The 23,200-nt window shown below is 40.2% G+C and overlaps 1 protein-coding gene across 1 annotated transcript in view; it reads left to right on the top strand.

Moving 5' to 3' along the window:
• The window catches only part of DNAH3 (dynein axonemal heavy chain 3), a 730,495-nt gene that overhangs the window by 609,972 nt on the left and 97,323 nt on the right, over window positions 1–23,200 (top strand). Inside the window, exons 47-49 of the mRNA XM_077448990.1 lie at window positions 505–1,171; window positions 2,963–3,128; window positions 10,871–11,087. Coding sequence (XP_077305116.1) covers window positions 505–1,171; window positions 2,963–3,128; window positions 10,871–11,087 — 1,050 coding nt within the window. The remainder of the gene's footprint in view (window positions 1–504; window positions 1,172–2,962; window positions 3,129–10,870; window positions 11,088–23,200) is intronic.

Here is a 23,200-nt window from a genome sequence, read left to right as displayed (position 1 = left end):
CAGTCCTCAGGTAATAAACTTGATATAGCTGTTGTAATTGTATCACTTCAATAGAAAGTCCCCAAAGAAGATGTTTTTTTTTTTATATATATAATTTTGTGAGAGTATGCAGAGAAATGAAAATCTTTCCTTTGTATATTTGTGGCCAGCTGTGAATTCAGAACCTCTGGCGTATGGCACAGTCACATCCTAAATAAACAATTTATCCAAATTGCATACAGCTGTCTAAGTGTTTTTGCTATCATCAAACCAACCAAGATACATGAGGAATAATTTTTTTTGAAGTTTAGGAAAAGCAGGTAAATTACTTGCTAAAAAATTTTTGACTTTATAATACTATGGATGTTTGTTATTTGTTTAATGCACTAGACGGTGAGGGGGACATTGTGAACACATCTATACATTTTTGTAAACCAGGCTGGTTTGATTGATTTTTTTTTTTTACTTTTCAGAAAGTATACAGTTAATGGGATTTACATGTATGCTTTGATCTTTATTCTCTAGGTTCTAAGCCATTTGGCACCTACAGGAAAAGTGGTTGATGATAATATTAGAAGCCTCTTCTTCGGAGACTATTTTAAACCTGACAGTGATGTTAGAGTATATGATGAAATCACTGATCTGAAGCAGCTGACAAATGTCATGGAATACTATCTGGACGAATTTAATAATGTCAGCAAAGCACCAATGTCCTTGGTAATGTTTAAATTTGCTATAGAACATATCTCGAGAATTTGTCGGGTGTTGAAACAAGACAATGGCCATTTGCTGTTGGTCGGAATTGGTGGAAGTGGGAGGCAGAGTGCTACCAAACTGGCCACTTTCATGAATTCCTTTGAGCTCTTTCAGATTGAGATATCAAAAAACTACACAATAAATGAATGGAGAGATGATGTCAAGAAAGTAATGTTGCAAGCAGGTGTGGCGGGCAAGAGCACAGTCTTTCTGTTCTGCGATAACCAAATCAAAGATGAAGTGTTTGTAGAAGATATCAACATGCTGTTGAATACTGGGGATGTCCCCAATATCTTTCCAGCAGATGAAAAGGCAGATATAGTTGAGAAAATGCAGTCAATCGCTAGGACAGAAGGGAAGAAAATCGAAGCAACTCCTTTGGCTATGTACAACTTCTTCATTGAGAGAGTCAAGGCCAATTTACACATTGTGTTAGGTAAGAACACAGCAATGTTATCTTACTCTATCTAATGTTTACAGTGATGGGTTAAACCAAAAATCCAAACAAGACTGAAAATAGTTTAACAATGTTTTCAGATTTTTTTTTATGAATGTTCTTCAGGTTGATCAAGATTTTTGTGCACTCTTACAACACACTTTTTCCAGATTTTTGTTATGCAGTATATAATCTTTTTATAACATATTTCCTAAGAAAGAGCAGGACTTTCATGTAAAAGACTTAAACCTTTGATTTAGAAGGACATATTTAATTTAAAAAAAAATGTGTACATTTTTTTTTTATTAAATAGGGCTTTCACACTGAAGCGGTTTGCTGGCAGGACAGTAGAAAAAGTCCTGCTAGCAGCATCTTTGGAGCGGTGAAGGAGCGGTGTGTGTACCACTCCACCACTCTTGCCCATTGAAATCAATGGAGCAGCGCGGCTATAGCGCCAGCAAAGCACTGCTGCAGCAGCGCTTTGTGGGTGGTTTTAACCTTTTTTCGGTTGCTAGCGGGGGTTAAAAACGCCCTGGTAGCGTCCGAATACCTCTGCAAATATGTGTGACAGGGGCCTAAGAATTGCTAAGCTGCAATATATTAAATGTTTGTTTTGGGGTTTAATATCACTTTAACTTGATCAAGGGCAGTGGTTCTTAACCATTTTTTTGAGTCATGAACCTATTTAAAACAGAACTGTTCTTGCCTTCTCTCCAGCGCCATGCTGTCCCGGAGCTTCCTACTGTCACTGTCCTCTTCGGCCGGACGGCTTGTGAGCACCGATCTCTCGCCATTTTAATTTGCCTGTCAGAGGTGACCTCACTTCGGCACCATGTGCAGGAGTTCAGTCAGCTCAGCATTGATTAAATTGTTGACTGAGCTAATCAATTGCAGCCCACTGCAGAGCAGGGGACAGGCAAGTAAGAAACTTTAATGCAGAAGAGACAGTGATTTACTAAAACAGGAGAGTGCAAAATCTTATGCAGCTCTGCAGGTTCTTCCAGGTTTTTTTTTAATCAAAGCTTAATTGAGCAAGCGGATTGGCTACCACGAACAGCTGCAGCAAATTTTTCCTTCCCCAGTTGTAGTAAATCATTGTGTCTCTTTTGCAATAAAAATCCTGCCTGTTCACCAACTTTTCTAATTTTTTTACTTAAAGTTCTACTTTAAGAATCTGATGAAGCTATGGACATCCTCCCCAGAAATATTGTTATAAACACAACTTTGTATGCAATGAATAGATGTGCATTCTTTTATTGAAATATGACATACACAACAATTGAATACGTTCAATTCAAACAATCTTAACAAAAAAAACTCACTAGTTTTCATGCAAAAAGTACAAAAATTAAACACAATCATCAAAATAAACAAAACTATTTTCATTCTGCTCAAATCTACTACTACTATTATTACTACTACTAGACGATGAGAATTATTATTTGCTACTATGTAGTGGCACAAGAAGGAATTTGTGCAGAGACTGATGATGCAAATTTAAATAGTAAACATGATCCGAGAGACGCTTAGCGGTCGGTGCAATAAGCAGTGGCAGCTTGTGTTTTCTTTATTCTTTCTTACAATGGGAAACAATTGACTGGGACAAGGGGAAGGGCTGTATAGTGAATGTAAATGTTTTTTTTTTTTGTATGGCTTTCTTTGACTCCATGAAACCCCAGGTAAAGAACCCCTGATCTAGAGGGACTGCTTGCTTGACATTGTTTATGGACAGTCCACAGTTCACAATGTACAGTCAATATGATAACATCATTTCTGTTTCTGGCCCACTAGCTATGAGTCCTATTGGTGATGCCTTCCGCAATCGACTGCGAATGTTTCCTTCACTGATAAACTGCTGTACCATTGATTGGTTCCAGACATGGCCAACTGATGCTTTAGAGATGGTGGCTAACAAGTTCTTGGAAGATGTGGACCTTGATGATGACATTAGGAAAGAGTAAGTGTTATGTGTTTATAACACTATTTTCCTTAGATATATGAACAGGTTTTTTCCGCTGCATTAAAACATTAAAGCAATATGTGAATACCAATTATAAGGAGAAAATTACTTGAAGCTTTTCAATGTTTGAAACTTTTCTCCTTTGGGAGCTAAATCCATTCTTCTGCTTTTGCAATGATACTCAGAGCTGAATTTGAAGAGGGATAATAACTTGCTTGTAAAACCAGGTTAAGAATGTTAAAGAAGTATGTACAGTATCTCACAAAAGTGAGTACACTTTATTGTGACAACACTGAATAAATGACACTTGCTACAATGTAAAGTAGTGAGTGTACAACTTGTATAACAGTGTAAGGCCCCTTTCACACTTGTACGACTTGTCCTGCGACTTGGGACTGCAAAGTCTCATGACAAGTCGTTCCTCATTATTTCCTATGACGGCCATTCATATTAGTATGAATTCAAGTTGTGCCAACTTCAAAGTAGTCCCTGCACTACTTTGGTCCGACTTTGATCCTACTTCAGCCCATTGAATATCACTGAAGTCGGATCGCCGTCTTAACTGATCCAACTTTGGCATTCGACTTTAACTCTGATGATCTTGAAGGGGAACTCCACGCCAAATAAAAAAAAAAATGGCATGGATTCCCCCTTCAAGAGCATACCAGGTTCTTTGGTCTGGTATGGATTTTAAGGGGAACCCCCATGGCAAAAAAACAGCCTGGCGGTCCCCCCAAAATCCCTACCAGACCCTTATGCGAGCACACAGCCCAGCAGGTCAGGAAAGGGGGTGGGTACGAGCGAGCACCCCCCCGAATTGTACCAGGCCGCATGCCCTTAACATGGGAGGTGGGTGCTTTGGGGCCCCTTGTCCCCATGTTGATGAGGACATGGGCCTCTTCCTGACAACCCTGGCCGTTGGTTGTCGGGATCTGCAGGTGGGGGGGGCTTATCAGAATCTGGAAGCCCACTTTAATAAGGGGGCCCCCAGATCCTGGTTCCCCACCCTATTTGAATGAGTATCGGGTACATTGTACCCCTACCCATTCACTTAAAAAAAGTGTCAAAAATAAAACACATTACACATGCTTTTAAAGTAATATATTAAGGCAGCTCTGGAGTCTTTTCCGATCTCTTCTCCCCTCTCCAGCTCTTCTGTCCCCTCCGCTGATGTCTTCTGCATCTGCCGGTTCTTCTCCCCTCTCCAGGTCTTCTCCGCTGATGTCTTCTAGCCCTCTCCAGTTCTTCTCCCTCTGTCTGCTGTCTTCTACCTCTGCTGGGTCTTCTCCGCTATCTTCTCGCTCTATTGCCGGGTCTTCTCCACTGTCTTCTCCCTCTGTTCTTCTTCAGATGTTGACTCAACGCTCTCTCCTGCTCTAATGCTGGGTGCGCAGTGTGCCACTTCTTATATTGCCATGGGGCAGGGTCACCAGGTGACATCATATGGATGCCCCGCCCCTTATGACATCACAGCCCCATCATGCCCCGGGTGGTGCACCCACCCCCCTATGTTGAGGGCATGCGGCCTGGTATGGTTCAGGAGGGGGAGACACTCGCTTGTTTCCACCCCCCTTTCCTTAGCTGCCAGGCTGCATGCTAGGATAAGGGTCCAAAGAGCCTAGTATGCTCTTGGAGGGGGAACCCATGCCGTTTTTTTTTTTTTTTATTTGGCATTGAGTTCCCCCTAAAGATTCATACCAGACACAAAGTGCCTGCATTGTCGGGGGTCAAAGTCGGATCCCCGTTAATTGAAGTTGGATGCATGTCGGACGTCAAGTCTCAGTGCAAAGTCTTATCCACAGTCATATGACTGTCGTGTCGTACCAGTGTGAAAGGGACCTAAATTTGCTGTCCCCTCAAAATAACTCAAGACACACCCATTAATGTCTAAACTGCTGGCAACAAAAGTGAGTAGGCCCCTAAGTAAAAATGTACAAATTGAGCCCAGTTAGTTATTTTCCCTCCCCGGTGTCATGTGACTCGTTACTGCTACAAGGTTTCAGGTGTGAATGTGGAACAGGCATGTTAAATTTGGTGTTTTCACTCTCACTCTCTCATACTGGTCAGTGGAAGTTCAACATGCCACTTCATGGCAAAGAACACTCTGAGGATCTGAAAAAAAGAATTGTTTTTCTACATAAAGACTATAAGAAGATTGCCAAAACCCTGAAACTGAGCTGCAGCATGGTGGCCAAGACCATACAGAGGTTTAACAGGACAGGTTCCACTCATAACGGGCCTCGCCATGGTTGACTAAAGAAGTTGACTGCACATGCTCAGCATCATATGCAGAGGTCATCTTTGGGAAATAGATGTATGAGTGCTGCCAGCATTGCTGCATAGGTTGAAGGGGTGGGGGTCAGCCTGCCAGTGCTCAGACCATACGTCACACACTGCATCGAATTGGTCTTTGTGGCTGTCGTCCCAGAAGGAAGCCTCTTCTAAAGCTGATGCAAAAGCAAGCCCACAAACAGTTTGCTGAAGACAAGCAGACTAAGGACATAGATAACTGGAACCATGTCCTGTGGTCTGATGAGACCAAGATAAACTTATTTGGTTCAGATGGTGTCGAGCGTGTGTGGCGGCAACCAGGTGAGGAGTACAAAAACAAGTGAGTCTTGCCTACAGTCAAGCATGGTGGTGGGAGTGCCATGGTCTGGGGCTACATGAGTGCTGCTGGCACTGGGGATCTACAGTTCATTGAGGGAACCATGAATGCCAACATGTACTGTGACATACTGAAGCATAGCAGGATCCCCTCCCTTTGGAGACTGAGCCGCAGGGCAGTATTCCAACATGATAATGACCCCAAATACAACTCCAAGATGACCACTGCCTTACTAATGAAGCTAAGGGGTAAAGGTGATGGACTGGCCAAGCATGTTTCCACACCTAAACCTTATTGAGCATCTGTGGGGCATCCTCAAATGGAAGGTGGAGGAGCGCAAAGTCTCTAACATCCACCAGCTCCGTGATGTCGTCATGGAGGAGTGGAAGAGGGCTCTAGTGGCAACCTATGAAGCTCTGGTGAATGCCATGCCCAAGAGGGTTAAGGCAGTGCTGGAAAATAATGGTGGCCACACAAAATATTGACGCTTTGGGCCCAATTGGGACATTTTTACTTAGGGGTGTACTCACTTTTGTTGCCAGCAGTTTAGACATTAATGACTGTGTGTTGAGTTATTTCGAGGGGACAGCAAATGTACACTGTTATACAAACTGTACACTCACTACTTTACATTGTAGCAAAGTGTAATTTCTTCAGTGTTGTGACATGAAAAGATATAATAAAATATTTACAAAAATGTGAGGGGTGCACTCACTTTTGTGAGATGCTGTATATGCCTTTATGCAGCAGACATTTGAAGGAGTCAACAATGAGACCCTTAGTCAAACCCCAAATCTCATTTCCCTTTAGATATTTGCTTATGGAAATTTCATTTTTCCTTTTCTTTGCCTGCTCCAGAAAATATATTTAATAATGGTGTTAAAAATGTGATTAGACAGCATGACTTCCAGAAACAGTACAAAATCTGAAGTAAAGTAAACATCTGCAGCATCATGTGCGGTGATATGTCTGTACCATAACTAGCACTGCTTGCAGCAGTCAACTACTAGCTGCCCCAAGGAGCCTTGACTGTGTTAGATAACAGCCATTCTGAGAGGTTCAGTTGAAATTAGTACTGTACTGATATGTATACAGATCATGCTATATATTCTCTACACTGATACTTTACCACACAATATATATTGCTATAGTGTTAGGTCTACTGATAGTAATGAGAGTCTATACGGGAAGTATATATGCTTTATCCTGTACTTGGGTCCTCTTTTAATTCACCCCTGTAAAAAACTAAATAACATCTGCATATTATAAGTATATTTTTGTAGGTTTCATCCAGGTACCCTTCTACTACTGGTAAAATACTCACAGATTAGTCATCCCTTTAGCAAGAATGTTGGTCTATGTGACTGTCATTAACCACTTGCTGCCCGACATATAGCAAAATGACGGCGGCAAAGTGGTTTCAATATCCTGACTGGACATCATATGACATCCAGCAGGATAACGGCCACCGTGCGCCAGTGGGAGCGTGCATCGCGGCGATCGGTAGTACAGTGTGTCAGTCTGACACACCGCTACACCAATCTCAGTAAAGAGTCTCTGACGGAGACTCTTTACCACGTGTCCAATCACGGCTGATCACAGTGTAAACAGGAAGAGCCGTTGATCGGCTTTTCTTCACTCGCATCTGTCAAAGAGGAGGAGAGCCGATCGGGTGCTCCTCTCACAGGGGGGGTCTGTGCTGATTGATTATCAGCTCAGCCCCCCCCCCCAGAATGCCCAAACTGGACCACCAGGGACGCCACTAGGACCACCAGGGATGTCACCACCAGGTATGCCACCCTAGACCACCAGGGATTCAATCAGTGCCCACAATGGATGCCAGTGAGTGCCCACAATGGGCATCACTGATTGGCAGGCATTATTGTTTGCACTGATTGGCATCCATCTGTACCATCAATTACTGTACATCAGTGCCACCTATCAGTGCCACCTCATTGGTGCCCATCAGTGCCACCTTATCAGTGCCCATCAGTGAAGGAGAAAACTTACTTATTTACAAAGTTTTGTAACAGAAACAAAAAAAATTTTTTTTTTCAAAAAGAAATTATTTAGCAGAAAATAAAAATCCCAGAGGGGATCAAATGCCACCAAAAGATAGCTCTATTTGTGTGAACAAAATGATAAAAATTTAGTTTGGGTACAGTGTAGCATGAACACGTAATTGTCATTCAAAGTGCAACATCACTGAAAGCTGAAAATTGTTCTGGGCAGGAAGGTGTATAAGTGCCCTGTATTGAAGTGTTTAAATGACAAGCTCCCTTTTACAGGCAGGAACTAATACAACTATGTATGTGTTTTCACATGTATCCCCACCCATGTCAAACACCATCCATCCCTCTACACAATGCATCCCCATCCACACCCAGCACCATCTATCTCTCTCCACAATGCATCCCCATGAACGCCCAGCACCATCCATTCCCCTGCACAATGCAATGCATCCCCATCCACGCCCAGCACCATCCATCTCTCTCCACAATGCATCCCCATCTGCGCCCAGCACCATCTATCCCTCTCCACAATGCATCCCCATCTGCGCCCAGCACCATCTATCCCTCTCCACAATGCATCCCCATCTGCGCCCAGCACCATCTATCCCTCTCCACAATGCATCCCCATCTGCGCCCAGCACCATCTATCCCTCTCCACAATGCATCCCCATGCACGCCCAGCACCATCCATCACTCTCCACAATGCATCTACATCCATGCCCAGCACCATCCATCCCTCTGCACAATGCAATGCATCCCCATCCACGCCCAGCGCCATCCATCTCTCTCCACAATGCATCCCCATCTGGGCCCAGCACCATCCATCCCTCTCCACAATGCATCCTCATCCATGCCCAGTACCATCCATCCCTCTGCAGGATTATGGGCGTGGATGCTGATACATTGTGGAGAGGGATGGATGATGCTGGGAATACGTTGTGGAAGAGGGATGGATGATGCTGAGTGTGGATGGGGATTCGGTGGGACAGCCAGTGGGCGTGCCCTGGGGAATGTTGGTGGTCAGGCCCCATGGTGTGGGTCTAAATCTGTGTAAGGGGCCCCAAAATTTCTGATGGCTGCCCTGAGTGTAAGTGCCTGCATTTGACCTGGTATCAACCTTTTGCAGTCCATGTTCAGCAGAGTTGGAAAGAAGGAGCGGGACAATAAGCATGCTGATAGGAGGAGAAAGTAGTGTGACGGGATAAGCTTATTACTGTTCTGCTTCTCCATTTGCTGTTCAGTCCTAGGCTGGGATGGGTCCAGGACAGTCTGGGCTCAGAAGAAGTAGGTTGAATAATGCTGGCCATCAGACCAAGGACATTTTTGTAAAGTACTGAGGAGGAGGGCTCCAGACTAAATGGGAATATTACTACAAAGCTTGTTTTTTATTTTACCTTTTAATAGGCTATTCATTTTTCTCCTTATGTTGATTTTGGTTGGTGTTCTGCTTTAAACTGAGCACTATATTTTATAATTGTTCTACAGTGCCTTGAAAAAGTATTCATACTGCTTGAAAAATTTTCCACATTTTGTCACGTAATGTATTGTATGTATGTCATGTATTTTATTGGGATTTTATGTGATAGCAGATAGACCAACACAAAGTGGCACATAATTGTGAAATGGAAGGAAAATGATAAATAGTTTTCAATTTTTTTTTTACAAATAAACATCTGCAAAGTGTGGCATGCATTTCTATTCAGCCCCCTTTACTCTGCTACCCCTAACTAAAATCTAGTGGAACCAATTGCCTCCAGAAGTCACCTAATTAGTATATAGCATCCACCTGTGTGTAATTTAATCTCTGTATACATACAGCTGTTCTGTGAAGCCCTCAGAGGTTTGTTTGTGAACCTTAGTAAACAAACAGCATCATGAAGGCCAAGGAACACACCAGACAGGTCAGGGGTAAAGTTGTGGAGAACTTTAAAGCAGGGTTAGTTTATAAAGAAAATATCCCAATCTTTGAACATCTCACGGAACACTGTTCAATCCATCATCCGAAAATGGAAAGAGTATGGCACAAGTGCACACCTATCAAGACATGGCTGCCCAGATAAACTGACAGGCCGGGCAAGGAGAACATAATCAAGGAAACAGCCAAGAAGCCCATGGTAACTCTGGAGGAGCTACAGAGATCCACAGCTCAGGTGGGAGAATCTGCTCACAGGACAACTATTAGTCGTGCACTCCACTGATCTGGCCTTTATGGAAGAGTGACGAGAAGAAAGCCATTGTTGAAAGAAAGCTAAAAGAAGTCCCGTTTGCAGTTTGTGAGAAGCCATGTGGGGGACACAGCAAAAAATGTCACTCTATAGAAGTGCAAAGCTGTTAGAGACATCCCCCAAAAGACTTGCAGCTGTAATTGCAGTGAAAGGTGGTTCTACAAAGTATTCACTCAGGGGTACTGAATACAAATGCACCCCACACTTTTCAGATATTTATTTGTAAAAAATGTGGATATAATTTTCCTTCCACTTCACAATTATGTGCCACTTTGTGTTGGTCTATCACATAAAATCCATAATAAAATACATTTACATTTTGGTTGTAACATGACAAAATGTGGGAAATTTCAAGGGGGGTGAATACTTTTTCAATGTATAAAAGAAACCTAAACATAGAAAAACTGAAATGATGTTAGCAGATTGCTTTATGTGTAAAACTAGGCATTAAGCTATTTTTTAACATCAGTATAGTTTAGGTAACCACCAAGAGGAACGAAGAATTTCTTTTTGCTGTTGAAAAACCAAATGCAGTCGAAAAGCCTTTAAATCTGGAACACTTCACTGTGGAAATGTTGATCCATAGACGTTTCCTGACACATTTTAATGTATTTATTGTTGTATAGAAGTATTATGGCAGCCCTCCTTGTGACAAGCAATATATGTATTGTTGTGTATTATCCAGGTGTTTCTCGTGACAAGAATTAATTTATGTCTCACTGTGCATCTATATTTTACAGGGCTTTCTTGTGGCAAGCAATAATGTATGTCTTGCTGTGTATATGTATTATACAGACCTTTTTTTTTATGATGAGCAACAATGTACTTTATATACTGCTGTGTTTCGCCCAACAGAAGGATTGATAGTATGTATTGTTTTATGAAATGTCCTAGGGTTGTTTCCATGTGCAAATATTTCCAAGAAAGCGTCAAGGAGCTGTCAGACAGTTTCTACAACACACTACGCCGACACAACTATGTCACCCCAACCTCGTACCTGGAGCTGATCCTCACTTTCAAGACTTTACTAAACAGCAAACGTTATGAGGTGGACACCATGAGGAACCGATACCTTGTTGGTCTTGAAAAACTAGAATTTGCATCATCACAAGTAAGCACAGAAAATGGCAGGATAATGTGCAGTTGTCATTGCTGTAATAAACAGGATATTGTTGGTTTTCAGACCCATTTTAGCCAAGTATATAACCTAACACTTTTCACATATTTAGGTAGATTAGCTTTATTTGAGTGAAAATATATGTATGGGTCAAATCATATCCAGTACATCTCTCTAATATGAGCACATTTTGTTTTGTCTCTTTAAAAATGCTACAAGTACAGAAAAATACCTTGTAATCCTGGCAGAAATCCAGTGAGATTGTGACTTCCTTATCAGTTATCAGTCCTGTTTAGTTGATTTCTGTGGGCTATAGTACACTCTTTCCCCCAATATTATGGTGATAAGTAGAAGGGGATGTGCCCTGTAGTCCTAACACTTTTCCTGCCCTAGGCTGACAGTGCTGCTTCTCCATTAACCACTTACAGACCGGACCATTTTGCTGGTCAAAGACAAGACCACTCTTTGCGATTCGGCACTGTGTCGCTTTAACTGACAATTGCGCGGTCGTGCGACGTGACTCCCAAACAAAATTGACGTCCTTTTTTTCCCACAAATAGAGCTTTCTTTTGGTGGTATTTGATCACCCCTGCGGTTTTAATTTTTTGCGCTATAAACAAAAATAGAGCGACAATTTTGAAAAAATCGCATTATTTTTTACTTTTTGTTATAATAAATATCCCCCAAAAATATATAAAAAAACATTTTTTTTCCCTCAGTTTAGGCCGATACGTATTCTTCTACATATTTTTGGTAAAAAAATCACAATAAGCGACTATTGATTGGTTTGCGCAAAAGTTATAGCGTTTACAAAATAGGGTTAGTTTTATAGCATTTTTATTAATAATTTTTTATAATTTTTTTTTTTACTAGTAATGGCGGCGATCAGCGATTTTTATTGTGACTGTGACATTGTGGGGGACCCATCGGACATTTTTGACACATTTTTGGGACCATTGTCATTTATACAGTAATCATTGCTATATAAATGCAGTGATTCCTGTGTAAATGACACTGGCAGTGAAGGGGTTAACCAGTGGGTGGCAGTGTAGGGGCTAAGTGTTCCTAGGGGTGTGTTACTAACTGTGGGGGGGTTGGGCTTTCATTTAGTGAACACTGATCTCTGCTCCAATCACATGGAGCAGAGATCAGCGTCACTAGTTGCTAGGCAAAATGGAGAAATGCTGTTTACACGGCATTTCCTCCATTCAGCCGTTCCGTGAGACGATCGCGGGTATGCCCACGGCGATCGAGTCCGCGGGTCCCGCGACCGGACTCACGGGGTCCCGACCAGCGCGGGAGCGCGCCGCCGGTGGCGCGCTCCCGATGGCAGGGAGGCATTGAAGATTGGACGTACATGTACGCCAATATGCCTGCCCGTGCCATTCTGTCGACGTACATCGTCGTGCGCTGGTCGGGAACCGGTTAAGCTGACCAGGCCTTTTCTGGAACTTCTTGTTTACAAGTTTAACTTTTTATTTATTGCTAGAAGATTACTTAAAACCCCCAAACATTATATATATATTTTTTTAGCAGAGACGAAATGGGGATCATTGCAATATTTTATGTTACACTGTATTTGTGCAGTGGTCTTTCAAATGCAATTTTTCGGAAAAAAATATTTTTAATGATTAAAAAAATCACAATTTTTGTATAATGTGAAAGATAATGTTACGCATAATAAATAAATACCCAACATGTCATGATTTAAAATTGCGAACACTCGAGGAATGGGGACAAACTACTGTACTTTAAAATCTCCATAGGTGATGCTTTAAAAATGTATTTTTTTTTTTTATCACTTTCATTCCTATTACAAGGAATGTAAACATCCCTTGTAATATAAATAAGCATTACAGGTCCTATTTATTGAGAGATCTGGGGTCAAAAAGACCCCAGATGTCTCATTTACCTTTAAAAGCAAAAGAAAAATGTTATTTTTATTTTTTGACATTTTGATAAAAAATAGTGTTTATGCCCGAGAACCGGAAGTGGCGTCAGAGGTCGCTCCGGTCCTCCAAGGGCATAGAGCCAAGTGGGAGCCATCTTGCTCTCACTTGACTTCCTGCCCAGCACATGGCCACATTGGATTGCTTCCTGGTTAATTAACGGCTCCGGTAAGCTCGGAACTGACCAGCAGGGGTGAACCTCTCCAGCCACCTATAAAAGTGATTCCTCGGCTAATGGTATATGAAGGAAGGGTTTGGGTTTCTAGAGCACTGGGTTGACTTTTCATTGTAGTGCAACCTATATGCTAAAGATGGGCAGACTGACCAGTTAGGAGTCAGACATTAATGGAGGGTGGAATGGGGATAGATAGGAGGAGGGTTATGGCAGGTGACAAGAAGGTTTCCATGTTGCAAACAATCATTGTAAATTATAATGCTATTTGTACTATAAAAAATATGCAAAACACCAGAGCAAAATTTAATAATGCATTAAAGTGTTCACAAATGCCAGATGTCTGCCAAGCAAATTAGGGGAGTTGGAAACCCTGGTGCAGGAGGAGAGCTATGATTTAATCGGTATTGCTGAATCTTGGCTTCATTCTTCACATGACTAGGCTATTAATATTCCTGGCTATTCACTCTTTCAGAAAGACAGGGTAAAAAGGAAAGGTGGCGGTGTCTGTCTCTATCTGAGAAATGATCTCAAAGTGAGTGTGAAAGAGGACCTAGTTGATGGAGAGTGTGATATGGCTGATGCATTATGGGTGGAACTGCATATAGATGTGCATAGTTCAAAGTTAATCATTGGAGTTTGTTATAGGTCACCCAATGTTAATGAGGAGGTGGAGACTCCACTCCTTACACAGATGGAAAGGGCTGCAAGGGCTGGGACACTGATAATAACGGGGGATTTTAACTACCCGGTAATTGACTGGAGTAATGGCACTGCTGGAACAGTTAAAGGGCAAAAACTTATAAACCTATTACAGGACAATTTTGTGGTACAATTAATTAATTAATTCCCCAACTAGGAATGATGCTCTGTTGGACCTGGTAATCTCAAACCATGCTGCGCTTATTACTAATGATCATATAAAGGAACATTTGGGTAGCAGTAACCATAACATGATTTAATTTAATGTTAAAAACACTTAACTTGCCAGAGCACAAATTTTCCAAGGATGAAGGCTGCTCTCCAAGACTTAGACTGGGAGGGAATATTGTCATCTATGAACACAGAACAGAAATGTGAATTCTTCAAAGTAACTGCATGTGAACTCACTGCAAAGTATAATCCCATGGGCAATACGTTTGAAAGGTTAAAAATGAAACCTTTGCAGCTCACGGACAATTTAAAAAAAGCTGTAAATAGTAAGAAAAGAGATTTAAAAAATATAAAAATGAAGGAACACTATCACCGTTTACAAAGAATATAACAAAATATGTGAAAAGGAAATCAAGGACGCAAAAATTCAAAATAAACGACAGATTGCAAAAGATAGTAGGACAAACCCAAAAAAATCTTCAAATATATTAATAGTAAATAGTATAAATAGTAAATAGTAAAAAGGTCCGTTCTGAGAATGTAGGCCCTTTACAAAATAATCTAGAGTGGGTGACTGGGGACAAAGAGAAGGCAAATGTATTAAATTCTTTCTTCAGCTCTGTTTATACAAAGGAGCATGGGGGAGCTCATGTCCAAAATGGGGATGGTTCTGACAAAGCCCCAAATGATCCACAATGGCTCAAAAGCGATATGGTCCAGAAATATTTAGACAGAAAAAAGGTGGATAAAGCTTCTGGACCAGATGTCATCCATGCATGGATTCTAAAAGAATTGAGCTTTGTCATTTCAAAGCCATTCTTTCTAATTTTTAGGGACTCGTTAATTGCTGGAATAGTATCACTGGATTGGCGTAGGGCCAATGTGGTGCCTATATTTAAAAAGGGATCAAAGTCTTTACCAAAAAACTATAGATCTGTTAGTTTTACTTCTATAGTTGGTAAGATACTGGAGAATTTATTAAAAGACCACATAGATGAGTTCTTGGAAAAAACTATTTTACGCAACAGACAGCATGTATTCATGAAAGACAAAAGTTGGCAAACAAATCTGATCTCTTTTTATGAGGAGGTAAGTAAAACCTTGGACAGAGGGACAGAGGGATGGCTGTGGATGAGGTACACATAGATTTTGCAAAAGCATTTCACACATGGCTAATGTGTAAGGTAGAGTCTACAGGTTTGGAAAGATCGGTTTGTAAATGGATAGAAAACTGGCTAAAAGACCGAATTCAGAGAGTAGTGGTTAATGATTCATACTCTGAATGGTCTAAGGTCATAAGTGGTATACCCCAAGGTTCAGTGTTGAGAGCCTTACTTTTTAATATCTTTATAAATGTTATAGGGTCTGGGATTAAAAGTACCATTTCAGTGTTTGCAGATGACACCAAGCTATGCAGTGAAAAACGTCCTTACAGGATGTCTCCAACTTACAAGCCGACCTCAATGCACTGTTTAATTGGGTGACTATGTGGCAGATGAGGTTTAATGTAGATCAATGTAAAGTAATACACTTGGGGTCTAGGAACATGCATGTATCATACATACTAGGGGGAGTAAAACTGGTGGAATCAATGGTGGAGAAGGATCTGGAGGTTTTGGTAGCTCATAAGCTTAATAATAACATGCAATGCCAAGCTGCGGTTTCCAAAGCGAGCAAAATCCTTTCTTGTATTAGGAGAGACATGGACTCCAGCAAGAGAGACATCATTTTGCCCCTGTACAAATCATTAGTAAGACCTCATCTGGAATATGCAGTTTAGTTGTGGGCACCAGTTCACAAAAAGGATATTGGGGAACTGGAGAAAGTGCAGAGAAGGGCAATCAAACTGATAAGAGGCATGGAGAAGCTCAGCTATGATGAAACATTGGAGGAACTGAATTTATTCTCTCTTGAGAAGAGGAGTTTAAAGGGGGGATATGATCAACATGTATACATCGCGAAAGGGGTGGTTCTAGTCAGCTCAGTAGATTGTTTTAAGAAAGGCCTGGATTTTTTCCTAAATGGACATAATATACCTGGGTACTAACATTTATAGCTAAAGTTGATCCAGGGAATATCCAAATGCCTCTCGGGGGATCAAGAATTAACTGTCGGTATAGGATTATGTATATGGGATTGTATGATATATACAATATATATATATATATATATATATATGTAAAATATACATGCTGTGAAAAAATAATTGCCCCTCCTATGCTGAATCATGAATGAACTGTGATTCACCACAATATTTTGGAAAGCTGAGTTAAATTTCACTTTCCACACCCAGGCCTGATTACTGCCAGACCTTTTGAATCAAGAAATCACATAAACAAAATCTGTCTGACAAAGTGAAGCATGCTAACAGATCACAAAAAGCCACACATCATGCCACAATCTAAAAAAAATCAAGAACAGATTAACAGATCAAGAAAACAAACAGCTATTGGTTTAGGAAGGGTTTCAAAGCAATTTCTAAGGCTTTGGAACTCCAGTGAACCATGGGGAGAGCCATTATCCACAAATGGAGATAACGTGGCACAGTGGTAAACCTTTCCAGGAGTGGCCGGCCTACAAAAATTACTCCAAGAGCATGACATCAACTCATCCAGGAGGTCATAAAAGAACCCAGAACAGCATTTAAAGAACTGCAGGCAACACTTGCCTCAGGTAAGATTCAACTATAAAAAAATGGCATCCATGGGAGAGTTCCAAGGCCAAAGCCACTGCTGACCAAAAGTAAAACAAAGGCTCATCTCACATTTACCAAAGGCAAATATTTTTATTTTAGTTAATTTTTTTTTAATTTTAGGCAAATATTCTGTGGACTTATAAGACAAAAATTTTACTTTTTGGAAGGTATGCGTTCAGTTACATCTGGCATAAAATGAATACAGTGTTTCATAACAAGAACATCATATGAACAGTCAAACATGGTGGTGGTAGCATGATGGTCTGGAGATGCTTTGCAGCTTCAGGACCTTGGACGACTTACCAAAATTGATTGAACCATGAATTCTGCGCTCTACCAGAAAATCCTAAAGGAGAATGTCCGGCCAACAGTTAGTGACTTCAAGTTCTAGTGCACTTGGGTTATGCAGCAGGACAATGATCCAATTCCAAATGGTTCAAACAAAGCAAAATTTTGGTTTTGGAGTGGCCTAGGCAAAACCCAGACTTAAGTCCAATTGAGATGTTACATCATGACTTTACACACGCCATTCATGCTGGAAAACCCTCCAATGTGGCTGAATTAAAACAATTCTGCAAAGAAGAGTGGGCCAAAATTGTTCCACAGCAATGTGAAAGGCTCATTGCCAGTTATTGCAAACGCTTGATTGCAGTTGTTGCCGCCGAGGGTGGCACAACCAGTTATTAGGCTTAGGGGGCAATTACTTTTTCACATAAAAAGGGGGAGGGGAAGCAATTTCACCCAAGAAGAGCAGTGAGAGAACCATTGCTTGATTCAAAAAAGGTAAATTTTATTATATATCAAAAAACCACTATAAATATATAGCACAGCAAACAGAGATCAAAATCGCAGACCACAACCAATAAAAATGAGACAACGTTGTCTAATTAAAAAGGGGGAGGATGTGCAGCTGCACACTTACATTCATCATACCATTCAAGCTACACAGGCACACCTCTGAAAAAAAGGCCTAAAAAAAGGCTATTGTACAAAGGGGCATTGCACTGTATAGAGTTTTTTTGGTGATGTGTAAGTATTAATATCCAAAGCTCAAAAAACGGGCACCATGGAACACATTGATTAATATGGCAGACTTATCCAGCATCATTGCGGGTTCCATTCCAGGGCCATTCCAAATTGGCTTTGTTGAAATTAACGATTTATCAGCAGATAAAGTCGACCAAGCTAGTGAATATGGGTGCAGGGCAGGTGAACATGGATGGATATGTTTTTGTATCCTGTAATGCATAAGACAGCACCTCTAGTCTTTATATTGGCAATAATTTAACATGACAGCTTCTCGGTACTGCTTACCACTCCTTGCACATCAGTCCATCCATCCGTTCTTACTATGGGACAAACCGACCGTTTGTAAAAACCCATAGCTCAGTCTGTACACTGCTCTGTACCTAATATTTCAGATGGTTGTTCAAACAAACTGCCCGCCAAACAAAGATCAGGGGAGATATATTTACTGGCCCTGTCTGGCCCAGTATTAAGTTGCTGATCAAATTAAAATAATGATGGATGTTTAATAATAATAAAAAAAACTTTTTGGTTGATCTGGGCACAAATATATTTGTTTTTACTTTTTCACATAATGTCAGACAGGTTTGGACAGCTTTTTTGCCTTCATAAATGAAACAATCATTTAAGCACTTCAGTCCCCGGAAGATTTGGCTGCTCAATGACCAGGCCATTTTTTGCAATACAGCACTGCGCCAATTTAACTGATAATTACGCGGTTGTGCAATGCTGTACCCAAACAAAATTGACGTCCTTTTTTCCCACAAATAGAGCTTTCTTTTGGTGGTATTTGATCACCTCTGCGGTTTTTATTATTTGTGCTATAAACAAAAGAATGACGACAATTTTGAAAAAAACACACTGGGGGTTATTTACGAAAGGCAAATCTACTTTGCACTACAAGTGCACTTGAAAGTGCACTTGGAATTGCAGTCGCTCTAAATCTAGGGGTAGATCTGAAATGAGTGGAAGCTCTGCTGATTTTATCATGCAATCATGTGCAAGCTAAAATGCTGTTTTTTATTTTCCTTGCATGTCCCCCTCGGATCTACAGCGATTTTACTTCCAAGTGCATTTTCAGTGCACTTTTAAGAAGTGCACTTGCAGGTCAATGTGGATTTGTCTTTAGTAAATAACCCCCAATAACTTTTAATTTTTGCTATAATTAATGTCCCACATTTTTTCTCAAAAAAACAAATTTGTTGCTCAGTTTAAGCCGATATGTATTTTTCTACATATTTTTGGTAAAAAAAATTGCTATAAGCATATATTGATTGGTTTGCTCAAAAGTTATAGCGTCTACAAAATAGTGGATAGATTTATGTCATTTTTATTATTATTCTTTTTACTAGTATTGGCGGCAATCTGCAATTTTTATCTGGACTGCGATATTGCGAGGGACAAATTGGACACTTTGGACACGTTTTTGGGACCATTAACAATTATACAGTGATGCGTTGCTATAAAATGCACTGATTACTGTATAAATGTCACTGACAGTGAAGGGGTTAACACTAGGGGGCGATCAAAGGGTTAACTGTGTTCCCTAGTGTGTGTTCTAACTGGGGGGGGTGGGACTGTCTAGAAGGAGAGAGAGATTGGTGTTCATACTTAGTATGAACACATGATCTGTCTCTACTACCCTGAAAGAAATGGGATTTGTGTGTTTACACACACAGATCCCGGTTCTTGCTCTGTCACGAGCGATCGCAGGTGCCCTGCGGTCACTCCCATCGGTTCCGGGCACACGATGCGGGCGCGCGCCCCTAGTGGCCAAGAGGCGGAGCGACGTAAGGTAACATCGATTTGAACAGCCGAGCCAACCTGCCGCAGTAAAACTGCGGGATCTGGTCTGGACGTAGTTAAAAACTGCATTTTGTACTTACTCTGGCTATCTTTGTGTAGTAATAAAATTTGTTTGATGGTCTGAGCCAATTAAGTGTGACAAATATGCAAAAACATAAATCAGAAAGAAAGGGGCACATACTTTTTCACACAACTGGTGTGTGTGTGTATGTATGTGTGTGTATATATATAAAATGATGTATTGGTTGACCTAGATGGTCTTTTTTCAACCTGACTAACTATGTAACTATGAATCCGCCTCTTGGGACCACTTTTATCTTATAGAGAATTGCCCATAGTAAATAACGATACTGGGGTTATGGCAGATAGCTGCTGGCATAACACGGGTATTTAACGTCAAAGTAATGATGTATGTTTAGTGTGGGCGGTCAGCAAGTGGTTAAACAGTACAGTGTGAGCTTTATCACCCTAGGACAGAAAATGTGTTAATGCATGAATTAGGCTTTAGGCAAACAAAAATCTACTAGCTACCACACAGCCTCTAGGTTTATTATACTCATGTAAAAGATTGATCAATAATTATTCAAGATACATTTTATAGTATAAAATGTGGTGGCTAGGTGGTGCCTGTAATGTTAAAAAGGAACTCCAGCAGAAGATATAGATTAAATAGGGCCCTTTTGCAAAAACAGACCAATTTTATTTTTGGGTGGACACATCCTATTTTGACTAAGTACACTGACACAGCATAACAATAATCACATAATGACATAGGTTGAAAAAAGTCAAAAGTCCATCTATTTCAACTAAAAAAAATAAATAGAAAAAATATATACAAAATTATTTACCCAGAGTTGATTCAGAGGAAGGCAAAAAAAAAAACAATAAAATATTTGCTCCAGCAAAATAAAAATAAATGCATCCTGATCCTCCAGAAGGCAATCAGATATTCCCTGACAATTTACAAAAGTGATCTTCTCACTGATGTTCTGCCCTTTTTTTAGTACTATACCTCTGTGGCACCTTTCAGAGCCAACACAATTCCTAACATACTTTTGAATATTTGCAAATGTACCGTACATAATACTGGCAAAACCTTTATGAACAGAAGAACTTCGTATTCTCCAGGAACTCATAGGGCTTCTGATCATTGCATTATTTTGTATATGCTTTGTTGGATGTGTAATCTGTTGCTGGGCTCCAATAAAGGCTACACTCTGCACCAAAGGACGTTCATCCTGGATATGTTGGACTGAATAATATTTGAAATACTCCTCCAATAATACATATTACTATGATTACAACATTTTTACAATTGCAACATACAGGATACAGCACCAAAATGTTGTAACTAGAGTAATGTGATTCATTGAAGGAGTATTTAAAATATTATTCAGTCCACTAATACCACTAATGCAAGTGATGACCTTTGCATCATCCTCTTTTTAAGTAGTTAAATCTTCCCATTGATAAAGGTGTCTGATATAGGAGCTCTATATTAGACGACCCGCAGCCTCTACTATGGATTACCATGAACCGGGAAATAGTTATACACGTCAAAATACAAGAATGATCATAGTCTTACTGCAAAGTTGTATGTGTAAATTTTGATTATTTTAATTCTGTTTCCAGGATTGTGAGACAAATACATAATACGATAGTCTAAATACTTTTTTTTTTTTTGGGGGGGGGGGGGGTTACCAGCCCTTGTGCTTATTATGTCCACTGGCCTCTGGACAACATATACATGATGTCTATATGCAGTAATAGGGAAGGCCCATATCTTCCATGTATGACCTCATGTTTCCATGTTTCTCACTCACTGTCAAGTGTGGTAAGAGGGAAAGTAGAGGGAAGGGTGTTTTTTCTTTTTTCTTTTTTTTTTTGTTAACGGTTTGTTTTGCAACGGGAGTAGACATAATTATATGTTAGGGGCTATGCTTAAGCATTTCACATATGCCCCATTGCCTTCATTTCCCCCCATTTAGGTCACCTGGGGTTTCCCCCTGTATCGCCCCGCTCTCTATTTATTTTTAGGTGGAGGCAAGTGGGGATTACGCCCAGGATACTAGACATATTATTTCCTCTTGTTAGTTTTTGCTTTGTTTCCGTTTGATGGGGGTTTTTTTATTCTTTTCGATTTCTCCTCTTTTCTTACAAAAACACTGTAGGAGAGTTACGCACTTTTTTTAAAGTGCCTCTTTGTGGCTATTTTAAGAGGTTTTTTTTTCTTTATAATGCCAGCAATAGTGTTGACCTCCTATACTGTCAAGGGACTGAATATGCCTGAAAAACCCACACTTACTGAATGACCTGTGGTAAATGAAAACTCCTACAATCTTTTTACAAGTGACTCACTTCACAAATTATCTAATTATCATTATCATATCTCCTATCATTCACTCTCTTTAATGTAAAAATCAAAGGGAGTAAGTATTTTGATATCTTACCAAGTTCCCTGGCAATTGAAAGAAGTGCTGTATTTGGAGGCTGGCAGATTATTAATAGACAAGGGCACTCTTCTTGAACAAAATGTCACACTGGTGAACCTATATTTGCCAAATAGCAATCAGGTCAACATACTAGAAACACTACTAGACAAAATTATTCCACATATTGAGGGGGTGCTGATTTTGGGTGGAGATTTTAATATTGCCTTAGACCTACTACTTGATATGTTTAAGGGAACCTCACATTTATCACATCAAAAACTATACGAAGCTAAAGAAATTTTACATCATTTAAGATTGGTTTATACCTCAAGATCAGTTCATCCTGCTGATAAAGATTTTACTTTTTTTTTTTCTAGTGTCCATCAATCTTACTTGTGTATCGACTACATTTTTATTTCTCAAATGCTGCTGCCGTCATTGTCCTCGACTGTTATTGACTCTCTAACCTTTTCTGACCATGCGCACATCTCTTGTACTTTTATCTTGGGTACTGCATTCTGTGGCCACTTGTCCTGGCGTCTTAACGAGACGCTTATATCGGATCTGTTCTTTCAAATAAACGACCAGACATATACAGATCATTTTATTGTTTGGGAAACGCATAAATGTTATATTGGAGGTATTTTGATTTGCCAGGGAGCACAAAAGTAAAAAGAATGCACCGCCCAGATAGAGGCCCTTTTAGATAAAATCAGGCAATTAAGGAGTCCTGAACTATTGCTGGCCCATTCAGTGTCGGTAAAGCTTAAGGTTACAAGGGAAAAACGCAATAGCCTTCTTTAAGGAAAGGTCAAAGTGAACCTGGATAAATGTCTGTTAAAAGTCCATATAACTGTGAAAAGACTTTTCTGCCTTTTTCAGATGATTGAGACAAATTTTTTAAATTGTATGACTGGGTCCGCTTGAATCCAACCATGTGATATTTCCACACAAAAGTTACAAAAATACTTACAAAACTTGTACATTCTAATTAAAAAATAACTGTAGCTTCAAATAAGATCAAAGATATGAGATAAATAGAAAGATCCCCTAACAGGGAGATCACAGTACCCCCCGGTACAACAGGACTTTTAGGCAGACCAAAATATGAGTAAAAAATATATTACAAATGTATTCACAAAAATGATACACAA

Source organism: Lithobates pipiens, unplaced genomic scaffold, assembly GCF_037356315.1.
Source record: "Lithobates pipiens isolate NorthernLeopardFrog02 unplaced genomic scaffold, aLitPip1_a1.2 Scaffold_22, whole genome shotgun sequence".
NCBI lineage: Eukaryota > Metazoa > Chordata > Amphibia > Anura > Ranidae > Lithobates > Lithobates pipiens.
The sequence above is the reverse complement of the archived record's forward strand: the minus strand, read 5'-3'. Positions and strand labels throughout refer to the sequence as shown.